General features: G+C 40.7%; 1 protein-coding gene across 1 annotated transcript; it reads left to right on the forward strand.

Annotated features, from left to right (window-relative positions):
* Nucleotides 1-640: 640 nt before the first annotated feature.
* Nucleotides 641-26,546, forward strand: Poc5 (POC5 centriolar protein). Its single transcript, XM_051183009.1, has 11 exons — nucleotides 641-796; nucleotides 1,079-1,174; nucleotides 3,465-3,582; nucleotides 7,388-7,593; nucleotides 9,405-9,581; nucleotides 11,403-11,507; nucleotides 12,983-13,162; nucleotides 14,519-14,672; nucleotides 16,938-17,218; nucleotides 23,153-23,329; nucleotides 26,402-26,546. The coding sequence occupies exons 2-11, from the start codon at nucleotides 1,091-1,093 to the stop codon at nucleotides 26,543-26,545; spliced, it is 1,626 nt and encodes a 541-aa protein (XP_051038966.1). The 5' UTR covers nucleotides 641-796; nucleotides 1,079-1,090; the 3' UTR covers nucleotide 26,546.
* Nucleotides 26,547-26,797: the final 251 nt, after the last annotated feature.

Genomic DNA, 26,797 nt, shown 5'->3' on the forward strand with positions numbered 1-26,797 from the left:
AGACTTAACTCTCTTCTCATGATAGCAGTCCTTAACATTTTAGGATTGTGATCTCCTCTGAAATTATACTGGAAGCTAAAAATCTTTCTAGAAAATACACATGTATTTACATTCTAAAAGTGCATGCAATGTGTGTGCACGCGTAGGATAATACTTCTTTACCACACCACAGTGGGTGATCTCATTCATTCCCCTTTATTTGGTTGACCCCAATAAGTAAGTGCTTCCTCGGTCTAAATCTTCAGGCTGCACTTGTAATGCAGGCCTCCCGTGTTTAGGTTCAGTTTAGGAACCATCACTACATGCTAGCCATTGTGAATTGCAGTGCTGGGAGCTGTACACAGTAACCAGTGTACCACATAACAGCTGTCCTTGAGTAACCACAGCCAGCTGATTGATTCCCAGACACCTCAATGTGCAGGTGCTCAGGAGGCCTGTGTGATATGGCATGGTATTTGCATGTAGCCTATTACACATACCATCCTTCACACTTTAAACCGCCTCCAGTTAACTGATAACCCTGATAACGCCATAAATGCTGGGTAGGCAGTGGAGGCACAGTATTGTTTAAAGGATGATGATAAGTGAAGTCTGCATGTTCAGTGCAGATGCAATTTTAAGAACTATTTTTGACCCACAGTTGTCTGGACCCATGGATGTGGAACCCAGGGACACTGAAGGCTGACTGTACTGCGTGCCCACAGCTTTTCCCAGTGCTTTCAAGGTGACCTCATGCCAATACACCTGAACTCATCACCCATTCTCCAAGTGTCATCTTCCTTCATTCCTCGCTTGGGTGAGTTGCAATATGATCTACATTCAAGACAGAAATCTGGGCACCTTCAGTAGGGTGTATTTTTCTCTTTTTCAGTGGTCTTTTTTTTTTTTTTTTTTTTTTTTTTTTTTTTTTTGTCCTCATGATTCTTGCCTATAAGTATTCAATGTGTTGAGTGGATGATTTCTTTTAAATGACATGAAAAATGTTGGCAAGTTAAAGCATTGCTCACTGGTGTATATTTAAAAGCTTTGACTCAAGCATTATGGGAAACAACCAAAGTTAACATGTGCTGTTTTATAGCTTCTGTGCAGGATGTCATCTGATGAGGACAAATTCTCACTTCACATTGCTCACAATGATTCTGATCAAGACAATTCTGTCTCCACAGACCTTCAGGTGGGAAGACATCTAAATTTATTATTATGACTTTTATTTTTAAAGCATAAAGCCCTGTATAATGGTATATGCCTTTAATCCCAGCACTCAGGAGGCAGAAGCAGGATGATCTCTGTGAGTTTAAGACAGTCTAGACCACATTGAGAGTTCCAGGACAGTCAGGGCTACAAAAAGATACCATCACCACCCCAAAAACAAAGTGTTAATTTGTGGCAAAACAAGACATGCATCTTTACTTACTTATTCCATTTACAATGAAATATTGCATTTATGATGTTATCAAACTTAGAGACCTCTCTACTAATTTGGGAAGTATATTGTTTTAAGTTTTCAGAAAATAGCCATGAACTGTTCAAAAGCTTCTGAAACTCAAGAGTTGCAGAAATATTTTGTGAAATGTTCCCATTTAACTGCCTCTGCTAAATGCTTTCATTCTTGATGTGAAGTAACAGAATGTCAGCCCATCTGAAGTTCTAGAGCCCAGGATTCTCCTGTATTCTGTGCAGTGAGGTTCTGGTTCCCGTTGCCACAACATTTGGCATAATCTGCCACCTTGATTAGACACTGACAGACGTGTTGGAAGGGGAACTAGGTAAGGGTGTCTATTTATATGAGAGAGTCGAATCCCAAAACCCATGTTTTCTAACTACCTTAGCTGCGAGGGAGGTAGGAGAAATCAATGACCATTTGTCCAGGTCAAACCCTACTGTTTATTAATGTACAGAGGTAAAGGAGGTGTGGGTGCTTATAGTCCATGAGCAAGTCAACTTGGAATTCTGTATATGATTTTACTAAGGTCAATCACATTTAGATTTATAGAAACCAAGGAATGCCTTGTATCTTATCCACACTTACCAAGTTAGGGTTATTTTAATAACTGAAAAACTTGGGACTTCCTGTTATTTTAACAACCCGGTATAACTACAGTTCTTTTAAGAATATTTAAATCTTTTTAAAGAAGTAGAATTACTTTTGTCATCAGTAATTTAAAGAATTATAATTAATTTAATTTAAAGGATTATAACGACTTTAGACATCATAATATGCTAGATGAATAGTTTTCCTGACAGAGTTTCACTTTGTTCTTCAAGCTAGCCTGGAACTCACTTGCTCACAGGCTAGCTTCAAACTCCCGGTCCCCTTATCTCCACTTCTCAGTGCTACAGTTACAGGTGTTCACACCTGCACCTGCTACATCTTCTACTCAATCCTAAGAAACAGTTTAAATCTCGGGTTTTATTGCTTTGAAGGGGTATCACTAACAAAGCGCTGGTTGTAGCCGTGTGAAGAAGGCTCTGGTGTTAGCGTGTTCTATCAGCTGACTTTCTTCTGTCACTCCATAGGTGTCTGCTTCTCTTCTTCCGTAGCACTAATGTACACTGCATAAAAATTACTTAATGCATATTTGTATTAAAGAGTCTGAGCTGAAACTCAAACCACCTCACTCTTTCACATTGAAAGTTCACAGTTTTCAGACAGAATAGTACAAACTCCTTTTATGGTTTTACTTCAAATTCCAATGCTAAAACAGAGCTACAGTTGTACAGATTTATTTTATGAACTCAAATCCATGGCATTTTCTTCTAACAACAGCAATAAAAATAAGCAAGCTGTCCCTGTGAGTATGGGCTCGAAACCAGGGAAAACAAAATCCCCATGTAGTTTCATAAGTTTGAGGATCCTGTTTGCTTCTTTTAAGTTACATAATATCATATCAAGAGAACTCTGGAACCTTGTGTGGTGGTACATACCTGTAATGTAAGCACTCATGCTTCGGCAGGAAAATTGCAGGCTTAATAGCAACCTGGGCTACATAACAAGTTCTAGCCTAGGGAATATAGGGAAATCCTGCCTCAAAATAAGAAAGGGAGGAATGGAGGAAGGTTGAGAGGGAGGAAAGGAGAAAGAAAGGGTAAAAGGTAAGAACTAGAAAGAAAAAAATATAAACTGTCTCAATTTAAGTACTTGAAATTGAAGGTGATAGTGTTTTAGCAGCATGTCTTGTCTCATCTTGAGTTGATCTGAAACGTAAGAAAGAAGAGATAGAAAAATATTATATTGAATCACTAATATCCATTCATTACCTCTTTAAACTTTTAATCGTAAATATAAAAGTCATAGCAGAAATACTCAAAGGACTCAAGCTTAGCATAAGAGCTAAATTTTTCTGGATGATGGTCTGGACATGACTCTTACGTGGTTAAGTACATTTCTTAACACAACATAAAATTGAATGGTTGGATGCAGCACTCTAGCTGTCATAATGAATGGCTGTTACTGGTTTTAATAGGAAGAATATGAAGAACTGCTTCGCTATGCTATTGTGAATCCCAGTGTTGAGCCCAGTGCTTCACAGCCATCTCATCCGAAGGGAGAAGTGGCACCGGATAGATTCCCTACGCTGGCAGGTATGCTTTGCTAACCAGATTAGGGTACCACGGAAGCTCCTGAGTTTGTCTGTGATGGTGATGGGACTGTGGAAATGTTTCTTCTCAATCCATGGTGTAAAGCAGTATCTAACATATGGGGCCTGCCTTACATTTTACTGTGTTGTTCCTGGCACTTCCGACAGCTAGATTTTTATTTAAACTTCTGTTGACTTGAAACTTTATGAAAATTACTAAAGTCAAAGCAACCAAATAGTGATTATTATCTCTTAGTGGAATATGCTACATCCCAGTTCTTGATCTAGAAGTTTTATGCTAGGATTACTTTGAAAACTAAATGGCCAAGCCCATCTTTAAAGATGATCTGGACACATCCCTCAGGATCCTTTACTCTATGAACCACATTCTGGTACTTTGTCAGCAATATTTATATGGGTGTGGAAGATATCAGATCTGATACAAACCAGGTTGTGCTTTGATGAGGGTTTAAATGTAGAAACAGAGAGGAAGTTCTTTTTACTTCACTCCTTATTGTAAAGTACAAGCTCAAACAACTCATTCTGAATAAGCACTGTCTGTTTTCCATGTATTTATTCATGTGCATGTGTATGTACATGCCTACATGCACATGCCAGCAGGGGTCTGTTCTTTCCTTCCATTGTGTGTGTTCTAGGAATTGAACTCACGTTGTCAGGCTTATCAGCAAGCTCCTCACCTACTGAGCCATCTCATGGGCCCCAAATAAACATTCTTTGAGAGGGCAAGATAGCAACATGGGCAGTCATCATATAGTTGCCTCCAAGGATACCAGTCCTTGAGGGTGCATTTCACAACCCACACAGAGGCAAAGGGCTCCTGGATTTCTTCTGAGTCACAGCCTTAGTCCCTGGTCCTCATTCCCTGTTTTGCAGATCCCTGTCCCCACAGCGTGTTCCTACCTTTAGACTGCTACATTGGAACAATAGATAGGACCTTAGGATCATGACTTCAAATAAATAATTTACTATGACAGAATGTTTTCGACCCAAATTTCAATTCCTTTACTTGGGTTTACTCATTATTCATCAGGCTGTCAGTCATATTTTGGTTATACTGAGTACCTTACTGAGTACAGTTCCTACTAACCAAACTAATGTTCTGCATACCAATTAATATAAACAGGCAAGGGCTGGGAAGAGAGTTTGCAGGCCAAGTGCTTGCCATGTAAGCTCGAGGAATTCCCAGAGCCCATGTAAAGCCAGCACAATAGTGTGAGTCTGTAATTGTAATGTTCTAACAGGTGAGGTGGAAGGCAGACAGGAGACTCCCCAGACGTTCACAGGTCGGATAGCTGGCAGGCATTCCCAGCAGTGAGCAACACAGAGACCCTGTGTCAGACACGGTGGAAAGAGAGCATCTCCACAAATATGCTGTGGCACGTGCATGCTCCTCTCATAGGCACACGGACTCAGTGTGTGTGTGTGTGCACTCTTAGAGAGAGTATATCTATACAGTACATAGAGACTAAACACAGGTTCCTCAAACAAAGAAGTACAATTGGGCAATAAATACAAGAAAAATATTCGACCTCTTTAGCAGTCAGGGAACTGCAAATCAAAATCATGTTGAGATTCCTATCTCACCCCGCAGAAAAGCTGTCATCCAGAACACAAAAACAAATGCTGGTGAAAATACCGATACAATAGACTCTCATACACTGCTGCTGGGAGTGTGGACTCATGCAGCCACCAAGAGTCACTGTGGAGATTGTTCTCAAAACTAAATGGACACAAGTCATGAAAAATGATTTAAAGTTAGTTGTTTTTCTAGTTCTAATTCTGCCATAGATTTTGGTTTGTTTTGTTTTGATGGTAGATAAGTGCACAGAATATATTCAATATAAAAATATAAAATTTAATGTGGCGCTTCACAGCTTCCATTCTAAATGCCATTTCTAAGTGTGTCGTATAGTCTTTAGGCCTAGTTAATTTTGATGTGTGATTTTATTTATTTGCAAGGTTTTCTTTTTAATAAAATGTTTATAAAATTTTAAAAATAGACTAAAACTGGAACTACCATATGACCCAGCTGTATGCCCCTAGATATACCTCAAGGAAATCCAAACCATAAAGTCAGAGTACAATGGAATGATGTTCAGCCATGAAAAAAAAAAAAATAGTGTTGTTTGCAGAAAAATTAATGGAACCTGAGAATCATCCAGTTAAGTGAAACAAACCAGACTGACTCAGAAAGACAAATACTTAATGTTTTTTCACCTGTGTAGAATGTGGGTTTTTTTTTTTTTTTTTTAGTTTGTGTAAGACATAAAAGTAGGAGGAGTATTATTTAAAAGTGAGAGGACCAGAGGAGCAGGAGGAACAACACAGAAAGGGAGGGATGCATGTTATCTGCATGCCTGAGGATGTCTCAATGAAGACGATGTCACCCACAGTGCATGCACACGTTTTCTTTTAAGCAGCTCAGTTTAATTTTGAAAGTCCCCCCACCCCACCCCTTTTTTTGGCAGGAAATGACCCTATAAAAGAAAGTGCAGTGGAAGCTAGAAAAGGAGGTGACATTTCCAGCCACTCAAAATCAGGTGGTATGACATTTCTTCAGTGTACCAACAGGAACAATGTCAGCATATTACTTAATAACCAGACTTCTAAGATGCTGTTGTTGCTAGTTTATGTGTTAATATTTAAATCTTGGGCAGTATCATTGCAGGTGGTCTTTCAAGCTCTTTGGTTACATGTTTCTATTTTGTAAATGGTGAATATATATTTTCATCAACAATAAAAGCACAGAGCCTATTGGACATGGTGGTGGAATGTGCTTATAATCCCACCACTTAAAACACTGAGACAAGAGGAAAACCAGTTTAAGGCCAACCTGAGCTACATAGGCCCTTTCTCAGAAAAACAAACAAAAGGAAGAAAGCAAATATGTATTACATAGCAGATACACAACTTAGGCAATAATTTTCCTCCTTACAAGGAATTCTGGAAAGATTTGCTTTTAAGAAACAAATTCTGTAATAATTCTGTCCTTGATTCATTCTGCAAGAAAGAGAGGAAAACTCCTCAGTCCTGGTTACTAGAATCTTTATAGTTAGTGTGGGATACATGAGAAATAGTGATGGATGGTGTCTAATTCTAGTACATCTGTGACAGAATATTGGCGTTTCTATTTTATGCTTTTTAGAGATAGAAGCCAGTCATCTATCTGGCTCTGGCTCTCTCCCACTCACTGCTGAGAGTTGTGTATGTATTTACAACTATGTAGGTTGGTGAATGTATTTCTCATCCTTAGTATCTGATAAACTAAACAACTAGGCCCTTTATAGTTTCAAATCTTAGCAATGTTAAGGACAGCACTGAATATAAGGCAATAGTGATCTATATACAGCCACCCTCATGTGGTCAATTAATTCTCTGAGCCTCGGTTTTTTTCCTTAGGGTTGAGTAAATACCTCTCAGGATGGTAGGTGTGAGCTGGCTAGCCCTTAAACATTTTTATCACAGAAACATAAAAAGCACTTTGTTAATGTGATGGTGTGTCTTTTAGTTCAGACTGGACCAGATATGACACATGCTTGTTTGTCATGGGAGCTGTTTGTGAAGGGTGGAGGAGGTATAGGGAGCATCTTATGCCAGTCAAGCCTCAGTCAACGACAGTACTAGCATCACAATTACCCATACTGAGGTATACCTGAAGGGTAATGTCTCTGTATTTTTCTTAGCCTCCAGAGTTGACAAACGTCTTGTAGCCTTTTGATATTATTTTGTCAGTTGGAGAATTTTCCGCCTGACCTGGCTGCTACTTGATTGCTTTGCCTTTCTTCTAGGCTCGTCACCCGTCTTGTCACCCAGGAAGCCCTCTCACCCAGTCATGGATTTTTTCAGTTCACATCATTTAGATGACTCTTCCTCACCAGCCTCTACTTCTACTCATCCAGATGCCCCTGAAATACTTGTGGGCGACCGTCTTGTTTCTGATGAAAATCTTCAGAAGGTGGAGAGTGTACTTGACGTCTGGAGCTCAGGTCTTAAGGTATTGCCCTTGCTCTGCCGCCATATGCACTGCAGTCTGACACTTGAGCCTATAGGGTGATCCATCCGGGGTCTTACATTTGTGCTTCTGAGTCTTTAGTGCAAATATGTCTCGGTGTCTTGTTAAACTGTGGCTTGGTACTTAGTATGTTTTAGGTAGAGCCTACGATTACATGTTGCACGCTCCTAGGTCCTATTACTGGTTTCTAAGCCATACTTTGAGTTGCAAGTTTTTAAGGACTTGCTAGGATACTATGTGTTCCACCACATTTCTTGTGTGTTTCTTGATGTGACGTTCAGTGGTGATTAACACTACTTCAGTCTCTTCAGCCCCTAGTGATGACAAATAGTGGCTTAGGAGGGCTGTACCCCTGCAGTCACAGCTGTTTGGGAGGCTGAGATTGGAGGGCCTTTTATGTTTGAAAAGTATATACTTTACCAGTGTATATTGATTTTATAGAAGCCACAATATATGTCTGAAGAATCTATGAAAATATTTTTGTTTGGTGATGTTAATAACCTACCAATATTACAGTATTACAGAAATGTCCTGATTCTCCCCCCCCCCCTTTTTTTTTTAAATGGAGAGGGCTGGAGAGATGGCCCAGTGGCTAAGAGCAAAAGTACTGCTCTTGCAGAGGGTTGAAGTTCAATTTCCAGCACCTGTCATTGGGTCACAAGCTTCTGGAACTCTAGCTCCAGGATATCTGAAACCTCTGGTCTCGTGGACACCTATGCTCATGTTCACATACGGAGACTTAGACATGATGAAAAACAAGTGTCTTAAATAATATGATTTAACTATTGTAAACTTGGAGAAAATGAACTTTTCTGAAGCATATAGTTAGTTATTTACATACATAAAATTATGATCACATGAATTCTGTGACACCAGTATCTTCCTGTTTTTGAACCTTAAACTCTAGAGATATTCTGGCAACAGTTTCTACCGTCCTCCCTTGGAATGGTTTCATGGTATGGGAATAGAAAAAAAATCTATTGAATCTATTTCATATAGTACAGCCAGCCTTTCAAACTATTCTCTGTTAACCAATAATATATATCGAAGGTTTTTCTTATTTTTAGATGATCATTAATTAATTGGTGTTTTTACTCATAAAAGTCAGTAGAGTGAACAGGCTTAGCTCTTTGTTGTAAGGTGACTGCCATGGTAAATTGTTTTGAGGAAAACTTTAGCTTCCAACTACCACCACCACCACTAATCAGCCAGTCATTGTCCCTCAGCTTAGCCCATACACCTACATTTCTTCACCTGATCCTTTTTTTTTTTTTTACATTTTATTTTTTTAATCTTAGGTGTAGGGATGTTATGCCTATTTGTATGTAAGTGCATCCATGCTTGCAGTGTCCATGGAATGACAGAAGAAGGTATCAGATCTCACAGGACTAGAGTTGCTGATGGCTAGCCACCATATGAGTGCTAGTACTTGAGCTCAGGTCTTCCAGAAGAGCAGCCAGTGCTCATACCTGCTGAGCCATCTCTCCAGCCCTACCTAATTAATCTATTTTAATGTGGACATTTAAATCCATTGACTACACAAAGGAATTTAGTGAGTGAGACCTGAATTTTTTTAATGTCATAGATTTCACACAAAGTAACATAAAATAGGAGAAAAAATAATTCCCTTGATATGGTGAATGAACTGTGAAGAGCCATAGCAATCATCATTTATTAGTGTGTTGCCATTTTTTAAAATAGCTCTTGTGTTGACCTGGTCTTTTTTAATGTTTATTTTCAGCTTAATTTTAAGAGTGGTTTGAAAGAAAAAATGGCTTATGTTTTCTTTTCAGACAAACATTATATCTGAGTTATGTAAGTGGAGACTTAATTTTATTGACTGGCACCGAATGGAGATGAAAAAGGAGAAGGAAAAGCACGCGGCACACATACAGCAGCTGTCCAACCAGATCGCTGACTTGAAGGAGCTACAGAAAGCCTTTGAGATCTCCCTGGGGAGAAAGGATGAGGTCCTCTTTCTATGCCTCCCTTTAAGTGAGACTCAGCAGACTGCCAGAACTATGCTTGTCCTGCTCCCATAAGACAGGAGGAGAAGCTGCGTGCACAGCCATGGTTTTATTCTTATTAGACACTAGTGTCGTGGGCTTTGGTGTTTCCTACGCTTTAAGAGCCTGCTCATTGTAGATGTAGACATACTAGGCTTTTCTATCGAGGAGCCAGCATTACCTACATTCTTCATCCTCGCAGATGACAGTATAATAAGCATCTCAGACTCTATCAGTATTTATTCGTTGATGGAGATGAACACAGAAAATACTCTTCGCTTCCTCTTGACTTCTTCTTAAAAACCTGAGGGTAGAGTTCAAACTGGTCCGAGTTTTTTTGCCTCCTGATCACTTCTTAAGCAGTAGTGGGCAGTACATCTGTGCCCTGCTGACTCACATCTGATTATGGATGAGAATGTGCTAGATGTCACCAAGGGACTCAAGGCAGACTTGCCCCCAGTCAGATAACAGTGACAGGTTTATTATGGCTTGACTTTTTAAGACAGGGTCTCACTGTGTCACCTAGGCTAGCCTCCAACTCTGTGTAGCCCAGGCTGGCCTCTCAGCTGGAAGTCCTATGGCTATCTCCCACCTTCTGGGATTATAGACATAATGCACACAGCAGGCAAGGTGACTTTTTTTTTCAGATGTGCATTGTTAATGTTTTTTTACTGGTATAGTATAAAATCAAACATTTTATGTAGTTTGCTTTGTTGAGATGTTGTCATTTTCTCTGTTATCTTCAAAATTTCTAATTTTCTGACCTTGAAGTATCATACAAAATGAATATGCTTATGTTCTATTTATGGGAATGGGTAAATTGAACAGCTATATATTCTGTTTAAGACATGGAATATAGCGGACACTCAGACTGCCCTTCCCTACTTAGAAAGGGAAAGCAAGGCTGGGCATGGTATGCATGTGATCTCTGTATTTAAAAGGTGGAGGTAAGGAGGATCACAGGTTCAAGGCCAGCTGGGAACCAGCAAGACTCTTGTCTGAAAGGGGAAAATATAAACTAGGACTCAGGGTCTTGTGGTAACTGTGGTTTACTGGGTTATTTCAATGTGTCTCATTTCAGATAGATTTCAGTAATGTAGTTTTCTGAAAAAGAGAGTTTATCTCAGTAGTTAAACACATTTTAAGGATAGTAATAACAGTATTCAAGAAAACCATTAAAACTGAGGTATTGGTTTTATAAATTTGTTGAAACCACAAAATAATTAAATACTGAGAAACTTCTATAGCCAAAGACTAGCAAGACAGGCCCTCTCGTAAAGACATTCTAAATATGTAACAACTTTCAAATGCACACTTATCTTCATGAAGTAAATGTTATAAGTGTGTTAATCCTCATGCATGTAAACTTTATTGGGGAGTAACAAGATATTCACACAATGAAGATTTCTTTCCCTCTTTCCCATCACTCATTGAAACCTGGTCTTCGTAGTCATAGTCTATGCTGAGCAGCACACCGACATATACCAGCACTCAGGACTCTGAGGTGGGAGAAGGAATACAAGTCTGAGTTGAGCCTAAGCTACATAGTGAGACAGTGTCAAAACACAGAAAGAAAGATGAGCTAATTGATGAACAGAGTTGGTACCCATAACTGTTCTCTCTAGCATTTTTACATGAGAACATCACTTTACGAAAATGAATAAAGTGAGCAGCTAGGCACCACCTAGCTTAAGACACAATAAAGCACATAAGGATGTGTGTCCTTTGCTCAAGTAAGTTGCTGCTGTCATAGTATCACAGTAACTGGGTTACTACTGTTTACAGGTGATCTCCAGCTTGTCTCATGCCATCGGCAAGCAAAAGGAAAGGATAGAGTTAATGAAGACTTTCTTCCACTGGCGAATCAGCCATGTCAAATCAAGACAGGATGTAAGTATAAAAAAGATGACCACTGTCAGATATTAGATTTCCAATTAGAGAGACGTTAGGGTGAACTAATAGAACTCTTGCTAAAGTCAAAATTGGTTTTCTAATGAGTCTGGATAAATTAAGTCATAATGTTGCTCTGATTTCAAAGAAATATGATTTTGATACATTTAGAAAAATACGTCTCAGGTTGTATTAACATAAGACATGTATATTATGACAGATAAGCCATTTGCTGCTTCATTGTAGTTTAATAAGGATTGTACCTAACTTATTAATACCTTGCTAATGAAACTCTTTAAGAGACCTAACCTCGGAAGTGGTTATTTGGAAAAAGAATTTATAGCCTTAAACAGGTCATGTGATTCCTCTTTTGTTTCAGCTTCTGACACATCTAACAATGTGTAGCTGCACGTATGTGTATTCTCAGGAGGCTGAAGCAGGGGCATCACTTGAGCCCAATGTTTGAGCCCAGCCTGAGCAACATAGCAAAATGCTGGCTCTAAAAGAAATGCTGATAACTAATAAATACCTAAGTACAGCCTCCTCGTAGACAGACATTACTATAATTATACATAAAATGATGCAGGTGTATTTGTTCCTAACTTAGCATAAGAATTAAAGGAGGTCATGTTAGATAGGCTTTTACACGTTTATACCTGAATTTCATTGTTTTCATTAAGTAATTACTGAGACAGTGTATCAAAAATAGTGATATTTGTTCTTTATTAATATAATAAAGAGCAATGCATTACTAAGGCCAGACATAGTGTGTTTGCACTGTGATTGCAGTAATTGAGAGCTGAGGCAGGAGGATTGTGAATTGTCAGCTTAGCATGCATAACAAGACTGTCTTTGAAGGACAAAACCCTGTTAAAAGTATAAAAGTGGGACTGTAGAGAAGCTCAGCAGTGGAGCGCACTTGTGAGGTTACCATCACTTTTAATAGTGTTTTAATTTTAAGAAAATTAAGAAGTGCAACTACTTGAAAAGCATTCACTGATAAAAGGAAATAGTTTGTTTTTTACTTTGTTCATCTCGGTGTTGTGGAGGGCGACAATGTGAGTAAGTAACTATTTCCACCAAGCGGAAAGCAAAGTAGTACCGCCTGAACCACAGCCACCGCCCTTTTACCTTCCAGCCATTCTGTTACTCTCCAGTTCCGGCTTTCACCTAAGGGTCATGCAGATTAATGACTGAGGTGACAAGTTTCTTGTTTTTTGACTTGATAAGCCATGTTGAGCTGTGATGTCATGACTAAGAACACAGGCTCTAGAACCAGGCGAGCCCAACCCCTTCCTACCTGTGTGGCCAAGCTGATTACTGAACCTCTCTAGGCCAGTTTCCCGTGTGCAGCAGCGTGACTGTACAGGGTTAGTGATGGGCATCACGCACTTCCCACTGTGCTATTGTTCTTAGACTCCCCATGTATTTACCAGTTCTCTGTGGCTCTGAGGTTGGATGTTGCTTTTGCTCAGGTCTATGAAGGTAAACTGGCTGACCAGTACTTCCAGAGAACTTTGCTCAAGAAAGTCTGGAAGGGCTGGCGTTCCGTGATACAGAGGCAGTGGAAAGAGGTAGTGGAACGGGCATGCCAAGCGAGGGCTGAAGAAGTCTGTGTGCAGATCTCCAATGATTATGAAGCCAAACTTGCAATGGTAAGCTGCTTTCTAAACAAGAACACGGCCCACAGAGTCAACTAAGCAGGGCCTCACAGAAACTGAAGTGGCAGTCACCGAGCCTGTGTGGGTCTGAGCTAGGTCCTCTCGTACACATTATGGTTGTGTAGCTTGGTGTTCCTGTGGGACTCCTAACAGTGAGAGTCGGGCGTGACTCAGACCCTTCTGCCTGCTCTTCCTCCTAAGGGATTGCCTTGCCCATCCTCAGTATGAGGGTGCCTAGTCTTGTAACTTGTGCTGTGTTTGGTTGACATCCCTGGGGGACCTGCTCTTTTCTGAAGGGGAGTGGAGGGGGGAGTGGATTTGGGGTAGAGTGGTGGGGCCTGGGGGGAGTGGAGGGAAGAGAAACTGGTCAGGGTGTAAAATATGAGAAAAGAACAAATAGAGAATAAGATTTCTACTTTGTATAGGAGAATTGTGTAGACTATGATTTTTAGTGTCCAAGAACAAAAATTTAAAAGTGTTTATCTTTCTTAAATTAAATAAACTATGCTATGTAAATTTGATATGAAGCAAATGTATATACATTGAATTATTTTTTCTCTGACTTTCAATAATAGAATTCACTTTGTTTCCAAGGAAATTATTTGGATCATGAAAGGGGAAGAGAAAACTATAGACATGTCGAATGCAGAGCTCATACTAAAAGGAAAAACAAAAAGGTTTTCTTACAACACTAAATAGTATTAAAATAAAGTTAACAGAGCTAGAGAGATGTTTCAGTCGGTAAACTGCTTACCTTACGAGCAGGAGAAACCGAGTTCGAGTCCCAGAGTCTACTTTGTTAAAGAGCTGGGCTCTTGTATCCCAGCACTGCCGAGACCAAGACAGGAGGCTCCCCGGGCCTCACTGCAGCCTGCCCAATGCAGCCTGCCCAATGCAGCCTGCCCAAGCAGATCAGAGAGCCCCACACCGTGAGAGATCTGCCTCCGGAAACAATGTAGACAGGGGCCAAAGAGAACACCGGAGGTTCATCTCTGGCCTCCACATGCACACACGTACACATGCACATCCATATACACGCATACAGACACACACACACAAAATAAATTTATAGTATATGTAATTTCTGCAGTTCATAATAGCATACAGAAAAGATGGAGACTTTTTAGGTTTGGTCTGTGGGAAAGTGGGTTTTATCAAAATTCACTATGTACTTTAGATTCTGTAAATAGCATTTGCTTTTCACAAATTCTGTTACTATTACAAGAAACAGGATCCTGTTTCAAAAAATTAAAGACATAGATAAATAACAAAAAATAATCTTAGTCTGTTTTTTGACAATAATATTCTTGCTTGTGTTTCAACCCTCTCCCTCCTTGTGAAATTCTCTAGTTATCTGGAGCTTTGGAAAATGCAAAAGCTGAGATTCAAAGAATGCAACAAGAAAAAGAGCACTTTGAAGACTCCATGAAGAAAGCGTTCATGAGGGGGGTGTGTGCATTAAACCTGGAAGCAATGACCATATTTCAGAACAAAAATGATACAGGTGAGTAGTTTATGGAAGAGTATTCTCTGCTTAGTTTCAGAAGGAGCTCCAGGGGAATGAGTGACTATTTCTATTCTGCTGACTGTGCCTTGTCTGTGTATCACTCGTTTGTACTTTCATAGGCTCGTGCCGAGCTCACAGTCCACCATAATAGTTAGCTTATTCTCGTACCTGGTGCTTTAGAGCCGATGAATAGAATTCTCAATTCTTTCTTAAGATTGCTGTCAGAATGATTCCTTCCTTTTATTTATTAATTTATTTATTTGAGATGGCATCTAGCTATGTAACCCAATTTGGCCTCAAATTCATGTCCTTCTTCAGCCTTCCGAGGACTGGAATTTTAGCCATGCATCACCATGCACAAACAAAACAATGCTCATTTTTTAACATTTAACATTTTGAGGTCGTCTCAACTAATAATTTTAATGCCTCTAAACATGAAGTCCCTATTTTCATTTTTGCACACATTTCATAAACAAGCTTGTTGATTAAATATTTCTAACCTAGCCAGTTTTCTAAAAACCTATTTTATCAGTAAAATAATTTTTTTTTTAAGTCTTTGTAATAGTTTTGTCTTCGTGAATTAGAACACATGACCACAATCATTTGCTACCAGGTTATGGTGGGGCCAGTTCCCTCATTGAGCTTTAGACCCTTATCCAAGCAAAGCCCATAGGGTATTCTTACAGAGAGGCAGCGAAGGGGCAGAAGGCACTCTGTGAGACAAGACAGCAGCATAAGACCCTTGTCATCAGCTAAAGTCAGTCTCCCAAGCTCATGCAAGTACCCAAGCCCTTCCTCAGTATCCCTCTTATTACATCCAACTGGGGCACTCTGCTAATAAATCAGAGATGGCTTCATGGTACACTATGATTTGATTACACTCCTGTAAAAAAAAAAAAAAAAAAAGTGTCTGTGCTTGGCTTGCCTACATCTTAAATCGTCACCAAACATTTATTATTTAAGGAACAAATAAATGATACTGGGTGGTAGTGTTTGGGCACATCTTTCTATCAGAATTAGCCATGGCCTATGTGCGTATTTATGAGAGTTTGATTTCATTAAAATTATTTCAGTCCCATGAAAACTTATCTAGTTCTTGTGCCTTCATTTTAAAACATCCTTAAAATGGTGGATGTAGAGTTTTCAAGCAGTTAGACACAGTAGAAAAGTGAGAGAGATGTCTCCCCATTAAAGAGAGATCCGTGAATAGAACCTTTATAAATGACCCTTCATCAGTGAGAGCTGGTCACCTGCCTGTTCATACCTGACCTTTTCTCTGGTTTTAATCCATGGATATCATGGATATCTGCCATACAGAGTTACTTTCTGCCAAAGACACGTTCAACCTCTGTGAAAAGGTGTGGGAGGATGCATGCGTGCATGTGTGTATGTGTGCAATTTTCAAATTATAAGGGATATTTTATGTGGAATAGTTGCTTTCATTAGAGTTGGAAAGATCTTTGAGCTATAACCATTGTTAAGCTTTAATATGATCATTATTACTATGCATATATAATGTGCATATCACTGAAGACCAGGCATCTAATACAATGTTTTCCTCAGTATCTACAACATCTCATTACGTTTTCAAATCCAGAGATAGTTCGGGTGAAAACTAGCCACATTCTAAGTCTTCAGGGGAAATGTCAGAAATTGGGTGAAGGCCCTTGTCCTACCTTCTGAAAGTTGAGTCCATTCACTCCCTAGATCAGAGCTAGGTCCCTTTGTGAAGGAGCCAGAGTCCCTGCAGCTAGTTCATAATTTGTGTCTCATTTATTTATGGCTTGCTGAGATAATCAAGAGGGAAAACGCCTTGCTTTTGTCAAAATAGAAGTAATAATTGACAGGAGGAGGATGCTGAAATGGGAGAACAGTTGCAAAGCTCTAATAGCAGGCCGTGTGGCAGAATTGCGTGCAGTGGGAAGGCTGCAGACCCTCCCACCCTGTGAGCCCACATATGTCACCGCAGTGCTGGGTTTCGATGGCAGTGCACCTTGCCAGGCTCCAGCGGAGCACATGGTTCATTCTTATCTTTTTCTTGAGCAGATCATTTGTTAGCTCTCCCATGCTGAAGCTCCCACCTCATCTGAAGTTGACATTAGCCAGTTAATGCTGACACTGAATTAAGTGACCAGTAAACCCCCACGATGACCTATCTGCATTTCCATGAGAACTCTATTTTAGCCGTTGGTCTTTTCCTTGTTGGGAGGGTTGTAATCTTAATTTGGGCTACTGTTAATAGACTGGATTTGTGATTTGTAGGGATAGACTTCACAAATAATAAAAAGGAGGACAGTGTCCCCAGTGGTCCGGGAAGAGAGTTTTCTGCTCATTTGGATACTTCTTCATCCACGATACCTTCTGCAGTCCCGTCGCAGCTGCTGCCATCTGCAACCGCAGCTGCAGGAGCAGCCTGTGTCACTGCCATTCCCTCCGCTGCCTCCATGACCTCTGCAGGAGCCACATCCGCCTCCTCTGTTCATGTTCCCGTCATCTCTGTTGTTGGTGCAGGGTCTGCAGCTGCTGCTGCCCCGGAAGAAATGGTTAGTACCGTTCGTGCAAGCGCTACACTGGGAAAGGCTTCAAAGCATGTATGTCTTGTTATGGTGTTTGTGGGGATCAGGCTCTGCAGCCCTTCATTTGCTCATATTTGTATATGTAGTACTAAGGAGCTAATAACCCAGTCAAGCTCTCATCCTCAGAACTGTAAATGGGATATGGAGAACATAGAGAAAAAGATCAGTGTGGTACTTGACCAACTCACAGAAAGTATGCAAGACAGAAAGTGGCTAAAACGTTAATTTGTAGTGAAGGTAATCCAAAATATTGCAGAAAAATAGGTTTTGTTTGAGAAAGCATTAATAACAGGTGTTCTTTGAAGCAAACTCGAGAGTATTTTCAGGGCTTAGAAGGCTCAGAGAGGTGCTTCCTGTCCCTTTTTTCCTAAGTGGCTATCACACACAAGTGATTGCATCTGTGTTGTTCATTTGTAACCCTGTTGAGATGAGGAGAGGGACAGTCATTGTGCGAAGGGGGCTGCACAGGACGGAGAAGTGTGATTTTGAGGTCATTAATGAGGCTGCTGACAGAGGCCATCATGGCTGTGACTCAAGAGGGAACAGCGTACTGACAACCACCAACTTGTCCAACTCAACTCTACAACCCACTTCCCTGTCTGGTGTTGCCCTCACACAAAGGCATGTGACATAATGTTCCCGAGGCCACCCTTCCCTCCTCTCCTTTGAGTCTAGCCACTGACACAACAGAAAGGAGTTTAGGACTTTTTTCTCTCTTACTGTTTATCATGTTGGGGATGGAAGAGAGGGAGACAGACAGAGATAGACAGACGGACAGACTCACTTCAGGTTGGCTTCAAATTTATAAGCTCCTGCCTCAGCCTCCCTAGTTTTAAGATGACAGATGTGAACAGCCACACTCTGCTGTGTTGTGTTAAATCCTTCCTGGTGGGCCATGACCAGGCACCATCACTCTAGAGAACTCTCTGTAAATGAAAAAAGACAGATTTGGCCAGACAACTAGTCATATTTTGTCTTCTAGCTCACTTGAATCTCTTCATTTTAGAGCTACTAATTTTGGAGGAAACTATGTAGAGATCTACTGTTTGCCATGTTTGCTCTTGCCTGAAGTTAAAGTACATAGCACATGTGTATATAGTAAAAGGAATATGAATGTGTGGAGGAATTTTGACTTAGAAATAAGACTAAAAATCCAGCCTTGACATATGTTCAGCTGTGTTTATTTTCCACGATTATGCATCCTGGAGTACAATCCTGTGTAGATGATCTCATTTAAATAAACACAGTAGGAGTTTATTTAAATGTCTAATTTGCCATTCGTGTTGCATATGCAGATAACACAAAGCTAGATTTTTCAAAATCTCCTTAAAATAGGACTATATCAGAGTCTTCGTGTAGACCTGACCCTGCATGCAAGTGTGCGTGTGAGTGAGTCTGCTCGCCACCTCATGCTGCTTACTTCCTCAGATAATTCTGAAGTCTTTGAAACATGAAAAATTGTGCAGATAGCCCTTCTCATTTGCCTGTGTGTATGTGTGTGTGTGTGTGTGTGTGTGTGTGTGTGTGTGACACACACAAGGCCAGTTGTTATGGTGTTTTTGGGGATCTGGCTTTGTATTCATTCACTTGTTCATGTTTGTATATGTAGTTCTAAGGATCAAACCCAGTTAAGCTCCCATCCCCCAATGCTGTAAATATGATATCAAAAACAGAGGGAAAAGGTCAACATAAATGTGATCAAAGCTCCTGTGAACTCAGTGCGCGCACGTGGCCCACACGGGTCTGCACCAGATGGTTTGCATGCATGTGTTATGGCTTCCAGTTTAGTGTTTTATGAGACCCCTGAGTGTGTGAATAAGTAGATCTTGCATTCTTGTGCCTCCTCTTGGGATCTTTTCCTTCTATGTGTATTGTCCAATTCTGACATATTGTTTTTTTTTTTTTTCTTAATCTTGCTGTATTTTATTTTTACCTCCTAGAAACCTGCTTGTTTTCTAATGAGAGACAGAAAGGGAATCGATCCAGATGGGAAGGGAGTTTGGGAGGAACTGGGAGGAGTAAAGGTAGGGGAAGCCATAATGAGGATATATTATATGAGGAGGGAAAAAAATCTATTTTCAATAAATGGGAGCAAAGAATAAGATGTGTTTTAAAAAATAAAAAAAAAAAAAAGTAGTCAACATGCTACTTGGGTCAACCCACAGAAAGTACTCAGGACAGAAAGTGGCGAAAACGTTAGTCTATAGTGAAAAGTAATCCAAAAGTACTGTCCCAGGAGTGATAGCTACAGCACACTTCCACATTCAGTACCCAAAGAGCAGAGCGTCTTCCAGGACAGGGGCAGGAGCCCCACAGGTCTGTAAGCGCAGTGTAAAGGCTTCTCTTCTGTGTAATTCAAACACTCGGGTTCACCCCAGCTCTGTCTTCTTGTTTTAAAAGTAAGCCTGTCTGAACTGCACCCCACCCTACCACACACCCCACAAAAGAACTTCAGGCAGTTATCCCAGCAAACTGTTTCAGTCACAGAGCTGGACAGTAGAGGGCGCTATGCTCCTCTGGTTTTAAGTATAGTTGGAGTCACTGAGGAAAATGTTCTTAGCTGGGCTTCCAAACTGTTTACTCAAGTTTTTCTTCTAACTTCTCCATCCATCAGAATGGAAATGAGAAGTATTGTGAGGTAGCTGGTACTGTTTTCCCATTTTATAAGTGAGAAAATTGAGGTTTATAAAGGGTGACCCCTTGTGGGTGTAATTAGCACTCAAAAGAGCCAGTTTTCAGCAGTCAGGCTACGTGTGGTTGGTTACGGGTTGTAAATAAATGGCCTCTCTAGAATACGCCTTTCTCAGTATGCTTTCTGCTTCCCAAAGTCAGTCTCTGTAACGCTTGTTATGAACTAGTAAAATGTTCAACACTATCTGCTATAGTTTTGTTTTCTCCCTGCCAGCTAATTTAACAAAAATCTTTTTCTAATAATTATTCATATAAATTCTTTCTAAAACATTCTTATCTTGTTTAAAAAAAAAAAAAAACAGCTCTTCCCCCCCCCCCAGTTTAAACTATTTGGATTACATAAGTATTGTTTTGTAAATTTGTGTGGTATGAGGGAATGCCCATATTGGCCGAAACTGGGCGTCTGAGCTGCTGGAGTTATAGGTGGTTATACGGCAGTCAATAAGTGCTGAGAACAAAATCCAGACCCTGGAAGAGCAGGAGGTGCTGTTGACAACCTAGCCATCTCCCCAGCCTCACTTCCTGTATGCCTGTGTGTACAATACAGTTAGCAAGTGACAGACAACTCTACAAATGTGCAGGCCATTGCAGGTGAATTCTTTTAAACTTGTGACTGAAGGTGGGATCTTTGCATGTCCTCTCTTCATCTCATGGGGCAGTCTGAAGCAGCTCTTAGCTGGGGCGGGGTAGTTGATCATCTGTATGGGATGATCTGGCTACTCTGGTGTTTCTTTCCAAACTTTCCCAGGTTGTCATACATTCTCTCCCTCTCCATGTGAGATGAGCGACTGCGGTGGGCATGTGAGGATCACCTTTGGGTGTTGGAGGCTCGGTTCTACCTCAGTCTTCAGGAGTGGCCTAGGATTTGCTTGGGGTTGGGGTCCCACTGCTAAGGATCATACCCAGGGCTCAACCCATACAAGTGCTCTAGCCCTGAGCTGATTCTCAGTTCTGGTGGATTGTCTTGTCAACTATTAATGTTATCTTCTAAAATAGCATTTACAAATCTTCACTACTGGTAGAATAAATTCCTGGCATATATGAATTATAGATTCATTCCCTAGTTGCCACTCTCCCCCCAAAACAAACTCATTCATTCACAAAATATTCAGTACTTTATGTTTGCTGATGAATATATTATATACATATGTAATATATCATTTTGTGAAGATAGAAACATAATTTAGTCTGCAAAACATCTATGAACATCTATTCTAATTTGGTTTTATTGTTTTTAAGTATGAGTTGGAGGCGAGTGCCCACAGAGGCTAGAAGTATCAGATCCCCTGGAGCTAGATTACAGGTGGTTGTGTGTCACCTAATTTGATTGCTGGGATTTAAATTCCGTCCCTCTGAAGAGCAGTCCGTGTGTTTAACCACTGAGCCATGTTTGCAGCTCTGTGAACATCTTAAAATCTGAGATTTGTTTGCATAGATACATAAGATCCATAAAGTTCACTAATTAAAAAAGCAGTCCTTAAATTTCAACAACAGTCTTCCAAATCCCCTTCCCCAAGCTGTCAGCTGTTTATTTCTGTCATCTTTTCTTGAACAGTGTGTTCCTATCATTATCATGTTTCTAAATCCCAGTCATTGTCTGTTGACTTCCTCCTGTGGGTGAAGGATTTGGGCTTATGACACCACCTTAGCCTTCTGCTATCCTCTCTTCCTGTATTAATGTTTAGACATAGCAGTTCCAGCTTTCAATTTAATCAGTATTTGAGATTCCTGTGTAAATACAGCTAAGCCTTGAATGTATATAATGACATTTCCTTCCAGCATATTTTCAGTTCCTAAAATTAATTGCTTCATTTTTGCCTTTGCTTGGGTTTTTATGGAACTGTAACAAATTCTTTCCAGATTCTTTAAGGAATTACACAACCCTATTAAATGTTGTTTTCCTCTGGGTTGTTTTAATTTCCCCAGAGCCATGTCTCCTTGATTATCCTCTCCATGATTCGGTAGACAGCTCTGATCAACTGCAGCTGACTGCAGATAAAGAGAGAACCTTGGATGGGCCAGACCATGGGGAAAGGACCAATATTGATCCAATGCTTTTGGAAGAACTATTGAGGAAGAAACTTGCATTTAGACTGATACTTCACATGGCATTTCAGTTCCACTAAAATGGGTACATGTTAGAAGAGCATAATTAATGTAGCTCTCCAAAGCTGTACAAGTAAGACGAGTTGTCATTGATAAGATTAAAGACTGAAGACTGAAAGAAACATGGGCCTGGGGAGATGGCTCAGCTGGAAAAGTAATTGAGGACCTAATTCCAAATCCCATCACTTCTTTTCATAAAAGCCAGGCATGGGTGCATGTGACTATAGCCCCAGCATGGGACCAGGGAAGGACTGTGAAAGGGCAGGGGAGACAGACAGGTGGGTCCTGGGAGCTCGATGGCCTCCCAGCAAGCCCAACAACACACCCAGCCTCTCTCTGGCTTCTGCATGTGCTGCACAAACATATACACCCATAGATCAAACACCCAAGGAAGGAAATACATAAGGAAAACGTTTATATTGCTGGTGAAGTATCTGCAGTCCTTAAATGAAGTTACTATCCACCAGGACTATTTACTTTTTTTTTTGTTTGTGGAGCTAAGAATCAAACCCATAGTAATACTCTTAGTAATAATCAAACCACCCAGTAATACTCCCAGCCCAGCTGATGCAGGACAAAAACATGTATAAAAATACATGTAATGATAATTCTACCTGAGGATTGAAGTCATAGTGTCTGGTACCATGGAGGATGAGTGGGAGAAGGGGAAATGGGCGAGGGGTGGTGTGTTTGATGGAGTAAGCACATTGTGGCTTGGCGGCAGTGGTTTGGAATCTGCACGTAGTAAAATGGCACAGGTGTGTACACAGTCTCCTGCTGCACCAGTGGGCTGGTGTCGATGGATGTGGTTTACTCCAGGTAGGATTTGATTCTTGCAGAAACCTAACAGAACACACAAGAAGACTTCCTCGGAGTCTGTGATTTCAAAGTAAGGGTTTTAAACCTCAAAATGTTTTTAAATAGTTGACATACCAAGATTAGAGGAATATTTTGGAGTTTGGGAATATTTCGGTTTTGTTTTGCCTTTTTGTCTCATTAGGTTTTAAGTGCTGTGTGTTTTTCTTTGAAAATTTCACAAGCAAGTAATATAATAAATTGTGCAGTGGCTCTTCCCCTAGATGGGTGTTTGATTTTGTTTTCTAGTACATGCCAAGAGTTGTGACTTCAGCCCAGCAGAAAGCCGGGAAGACAATTACAGCTCGAATCACAGGTCGGTGTGATTTTGCTTCCAAAACCAGAATCAACAGCAGTTTGGCCATCATGGGAGTTTCTCCCCCCATGAGCTCAGTGGTCGTGGAGAAGCATCATCCAGTTACAGTGGTGAGTCCTGTCAGGAACTTTCTTTTTCATGAGTTTGTCCCCTAATCAACCCTGGCATTCATGGTTGGGCATTGGTGCCATTTTTATTCTAAGTCTGTAAAATTGCCATTACAAATGGCATAAAAATGATCAAATAGAAACGGTAATCCAGTATGTCAACTGCTAAAACAGTAAATTATAAAGATTGCATGGAACAAGGGGGAAAAAAAGAAAAACAGTTTACTGCATCAGGTGTTGATTGTAAGAAAATGTCCTTAGAGTGCTCACTCTTGCCCTTGTATTTCCCAGTGTGTCTCAATAGCATAGCTGAAAAATCTCTGTGTTAAAGAATGCTGAGTTGCAAGAAATACAGATGGCACAAGGGAAGATGCATAGGCTTGAAGCAGGGGCGGGTGAAAACCATGCCAGTTGTTACCACCACTTGCAATTCTGGACAGAGACACAGCACAAGGCAGATAGTTCAGCTCCATTCTCTCTTCTGTGAAATGGGGTTGGTAAGAGTACTGAGCTTCTGGAACAGTGTCAGGGCTCAGGATTAAATGAGATGATACACAAAGTAAGGTGACATCTACAGAGGCATTTTGTAAACGACAGAACCGTTAGGAAGCCTGGCTTACATGGGGTTTTCCGTTTCTTTTCTCTTTTTCTTTATTTTCTAATCTTTGAGTGTTTGCTTACATGTTTTCTGTGCACCACATGTATGTCTGGTCCAGAAGACGGTATCAGATCCCCTAGATCTGGATTTGCAGATCAATAGTTGTGAGCTGCCATGTGGGTGCTGGGAATTGAGCCTCAGTCCTCTGCAAGAGTAGAAAGTGCTCCCAACATCTGGGCTGTCTCTCCAGCCCTAGTAGAGAGAGTGGAGGAACTGAGGAACTAGAATCTTTTCATTTAAGATTTTTAGTGAGTTAAAGGAAAATCACATCATTTCTCCAATCCTTCCTACCCACCCCACCTCCCCACATCTGACTCTCCTCCTCCCTCCCAAATTCAGCTTGTTTTTTATTCTTCTTGTTGTAATGGAGCAGAATTTTATCTGCTTTCATCAATCCCTTTTCTCTAAGTATTACATCATTCTTTCCTGCTTTCCTTAATTTCCCTGAGTTCTGGTTAATAACCCTCTATCAAATATCTATTAAGCCTCCATCAAATAGTTTATTCAAATCTACACTTTGAGGAACTAGACTCTTAGAACCACTTTCTTTAACGTTCTCTCCTGGGCTGCCTGCTGCTGTTCAGTATGTATGCAGTACTGGTCTGGTGGTAGGTGGCTGTGAGTCAGAGATCCAGAAACCCATTGTGTTCTTGCTTAGTTTTTGTCACGTGATAGTTGTGGTCCTCTGTGTTGCTTGAATTGTTCCCTGGGAATCAAGATCTAAACTAGCAGAAACCATTATTGCCAATAAAGCATTGATCTGTTTGTAGCACCTTTGCCCGTCTGCTGGGTATTTACTTGCTTCTGGGGCTGATTTCATGTTCTACCATATTTTGTAGATCATAATACCCATGGGAATTCTAATCTCTTTCTAAAGTTCCTCTTACCCATCTCAGGAGGAGATAGCTTTGATAAATCATGTCATATTTGGTGCTTACCAACTGAAATTTCATACCAACTGTAAGAATCTCCCATTTGTAATTGTTATCCATATATTTATAGTTGGAGAAACATCTGTATAAGATACCTTAAGAAGTTGGGCGTTGGTAGTGCACGCCTTCAATCCCAGCACTCTGGAAACAGAGACAGAGTCCATGGCCAGACTTGCAGCCTGGTCTACAGACTGAATTCCAAGACAGGCTCCAAAGCAATACAGAGAAACTCTGTCTCAAAAAAAAAAAAAACAAACAAAAAAAGGTTACTTTTCCATTTTTTCATTTCTCCGTAGATGAGTTCTCACTTTTAAGACAGAATTGGCTGAATGCATTTTTTATAAATTTTATGTTTATGAATGTTTTGCCTATATATATATATATCTGTGCACCACATGTATGCCTGGTGTCCACAGAAGCCATTCTTGTGAGCCACTATGTGAGTGTTGGAAACCAAACCCAGGTCCTCTACCAGCTGAGCCATTGTCACTCCTGTCCCAAATGCATAAAAAATTTTTCTAAATGGAAGAGCCTATAATAGAAATCTGTGTGACATGACTAAGAACTTAACTTGAAACAAATCCCCTGCCAACTACTAACACATGTAGCAGGTACAATAAAGTCTTACCTGATTTTCATATATGTACGGGTACCATGTACGTATATACACAATGAGTATTTCACATGTCGTGTGTAGACTGTCTGCTCTGCCCTGACTTGAATTCTGTAGCACTCATGTCTCTGTGTTCTACGCTTGAACTGACGTGCAGATCACCTGCTCCTCAGTGTCTTTCTTTATTTGTCCTCCACATCCAGTTCTTCCCCTGTCTAGGAAGTGGTGATCCAACCAGATGTGGTGGCCTATTCCTTATTCCCAACATTCTGGAGGCTGGGCAGGTGTATCACAAGTTCAAGTCCAGCCTAGGCTATATAGCAAGACCACCTTGAAGGAAAGAGGAAAGGCTTCTGGGAAGCCTTCTCTTGTGTGACTATAAAATATTGGGTCTGCTCCCAGGTGAAGCAAGGCCAGAGCAGGATAGAAGAAGGGATGAATGGTGTAGAGCTGACCCTACTCCAGACACTGTGGTGTAGAGCAGACCCCCTTCTAGACACCATGCTGTAGAGCTGATCCCCCCCTTCCCAGACACCATGGTGTAGCGCTGACCCCCCCCCCCTCCAGACACCAGGGTTTAGAGCTGACCCTGCTCCAGACACCATGAAATCTTTTTCTATGCTTGGCCTCTGTAGACCTTTTCCTCTGAGGCCTCTTAGAGCAGTGATTCTCAAGGGTCAGGTATTAAATGTGACTGTTGAACCAATGGGTTTCTTTCAGAGAGGGCTTCACTGTGTTTGTTTGAATGGCAACTCCGTCCAAGGCATTGCTGGTATCTACAGGATGGCAGGTGCCTGCTGGTTTGGGTTATGGGTGATGAAATGATGCTTCATGTCTAGACTGATTATTAAAGCAGCCTCTTATCTTTACAGCAAACCATTCCTCAGGCAGCCGCTGCCAAGTACCCACGGACCATCCATCCAGAAGGCGGCATACCATCTTCTAGGTCTCTTGGAGCCAGGCCAACCCACACGCAGTCTCTCTCGAGCGTTCAGTCCATAAAAGTGGTTGACTAGAGTGACCGTGACCATGTTCACACTCAGTTCTCCACAGCACCCTCAAAGGACCTGCCTGGGAGCAGGAGGTTTGGTTTTGAGTTTTCTGTACTGTGAGAGCATCATGGACACAGCATGGTCATCTTTTCAGAATTTCAAGAGACTTTCCCATCCTTTGTAACTGTATGTAGAGATTATTTTAATGTTGTTATTTTTATTTAAACAATTAAGTAGAACTTTTTAATTAAAAAAAAAATATGTGGTCCTAAACGT

This window comes from Phodopus roborovskii, unplaced genomic scaffold (assembly GCF_943737965.1).
Source record: "Phodopus roborovskii unplaced genomic scaffold, PHOROB, whole genome shotgun sequence".
Classification (NCBI taxonomy): domain Eukaryota; kingdom Metazoa; phylum Chordata; class Mammalia; order Rodentia; family Cricetidae; genus Phodopus; species Phodopus roborovskii.

Excerpts from the sequence above, each read along its gene's own strand:
- Poc5 (XM_051183009.1), top strand. The coding sequence starts at position 1,091 with ATGTCATCTGATGAGGACAAATTCTCACTTCACATTGCTCACAATGAT. Across the intron at positions 3,583-7,387 it reads TAGATTCCCTACGCTGGCAG|GCTCGTCACCCGTCTTGTCA; the intron begins GTATGCTTTGCT and ends CCTTTCTTCTAG. Across the intron at positions 17,219-23,152 it reads CTGCTGCCCCGGAAGAAATG|TACATGCCAAGAGTTGTGAC; the intron begins GTTAGTACCGTT and ends TTTGTTTTCTAG.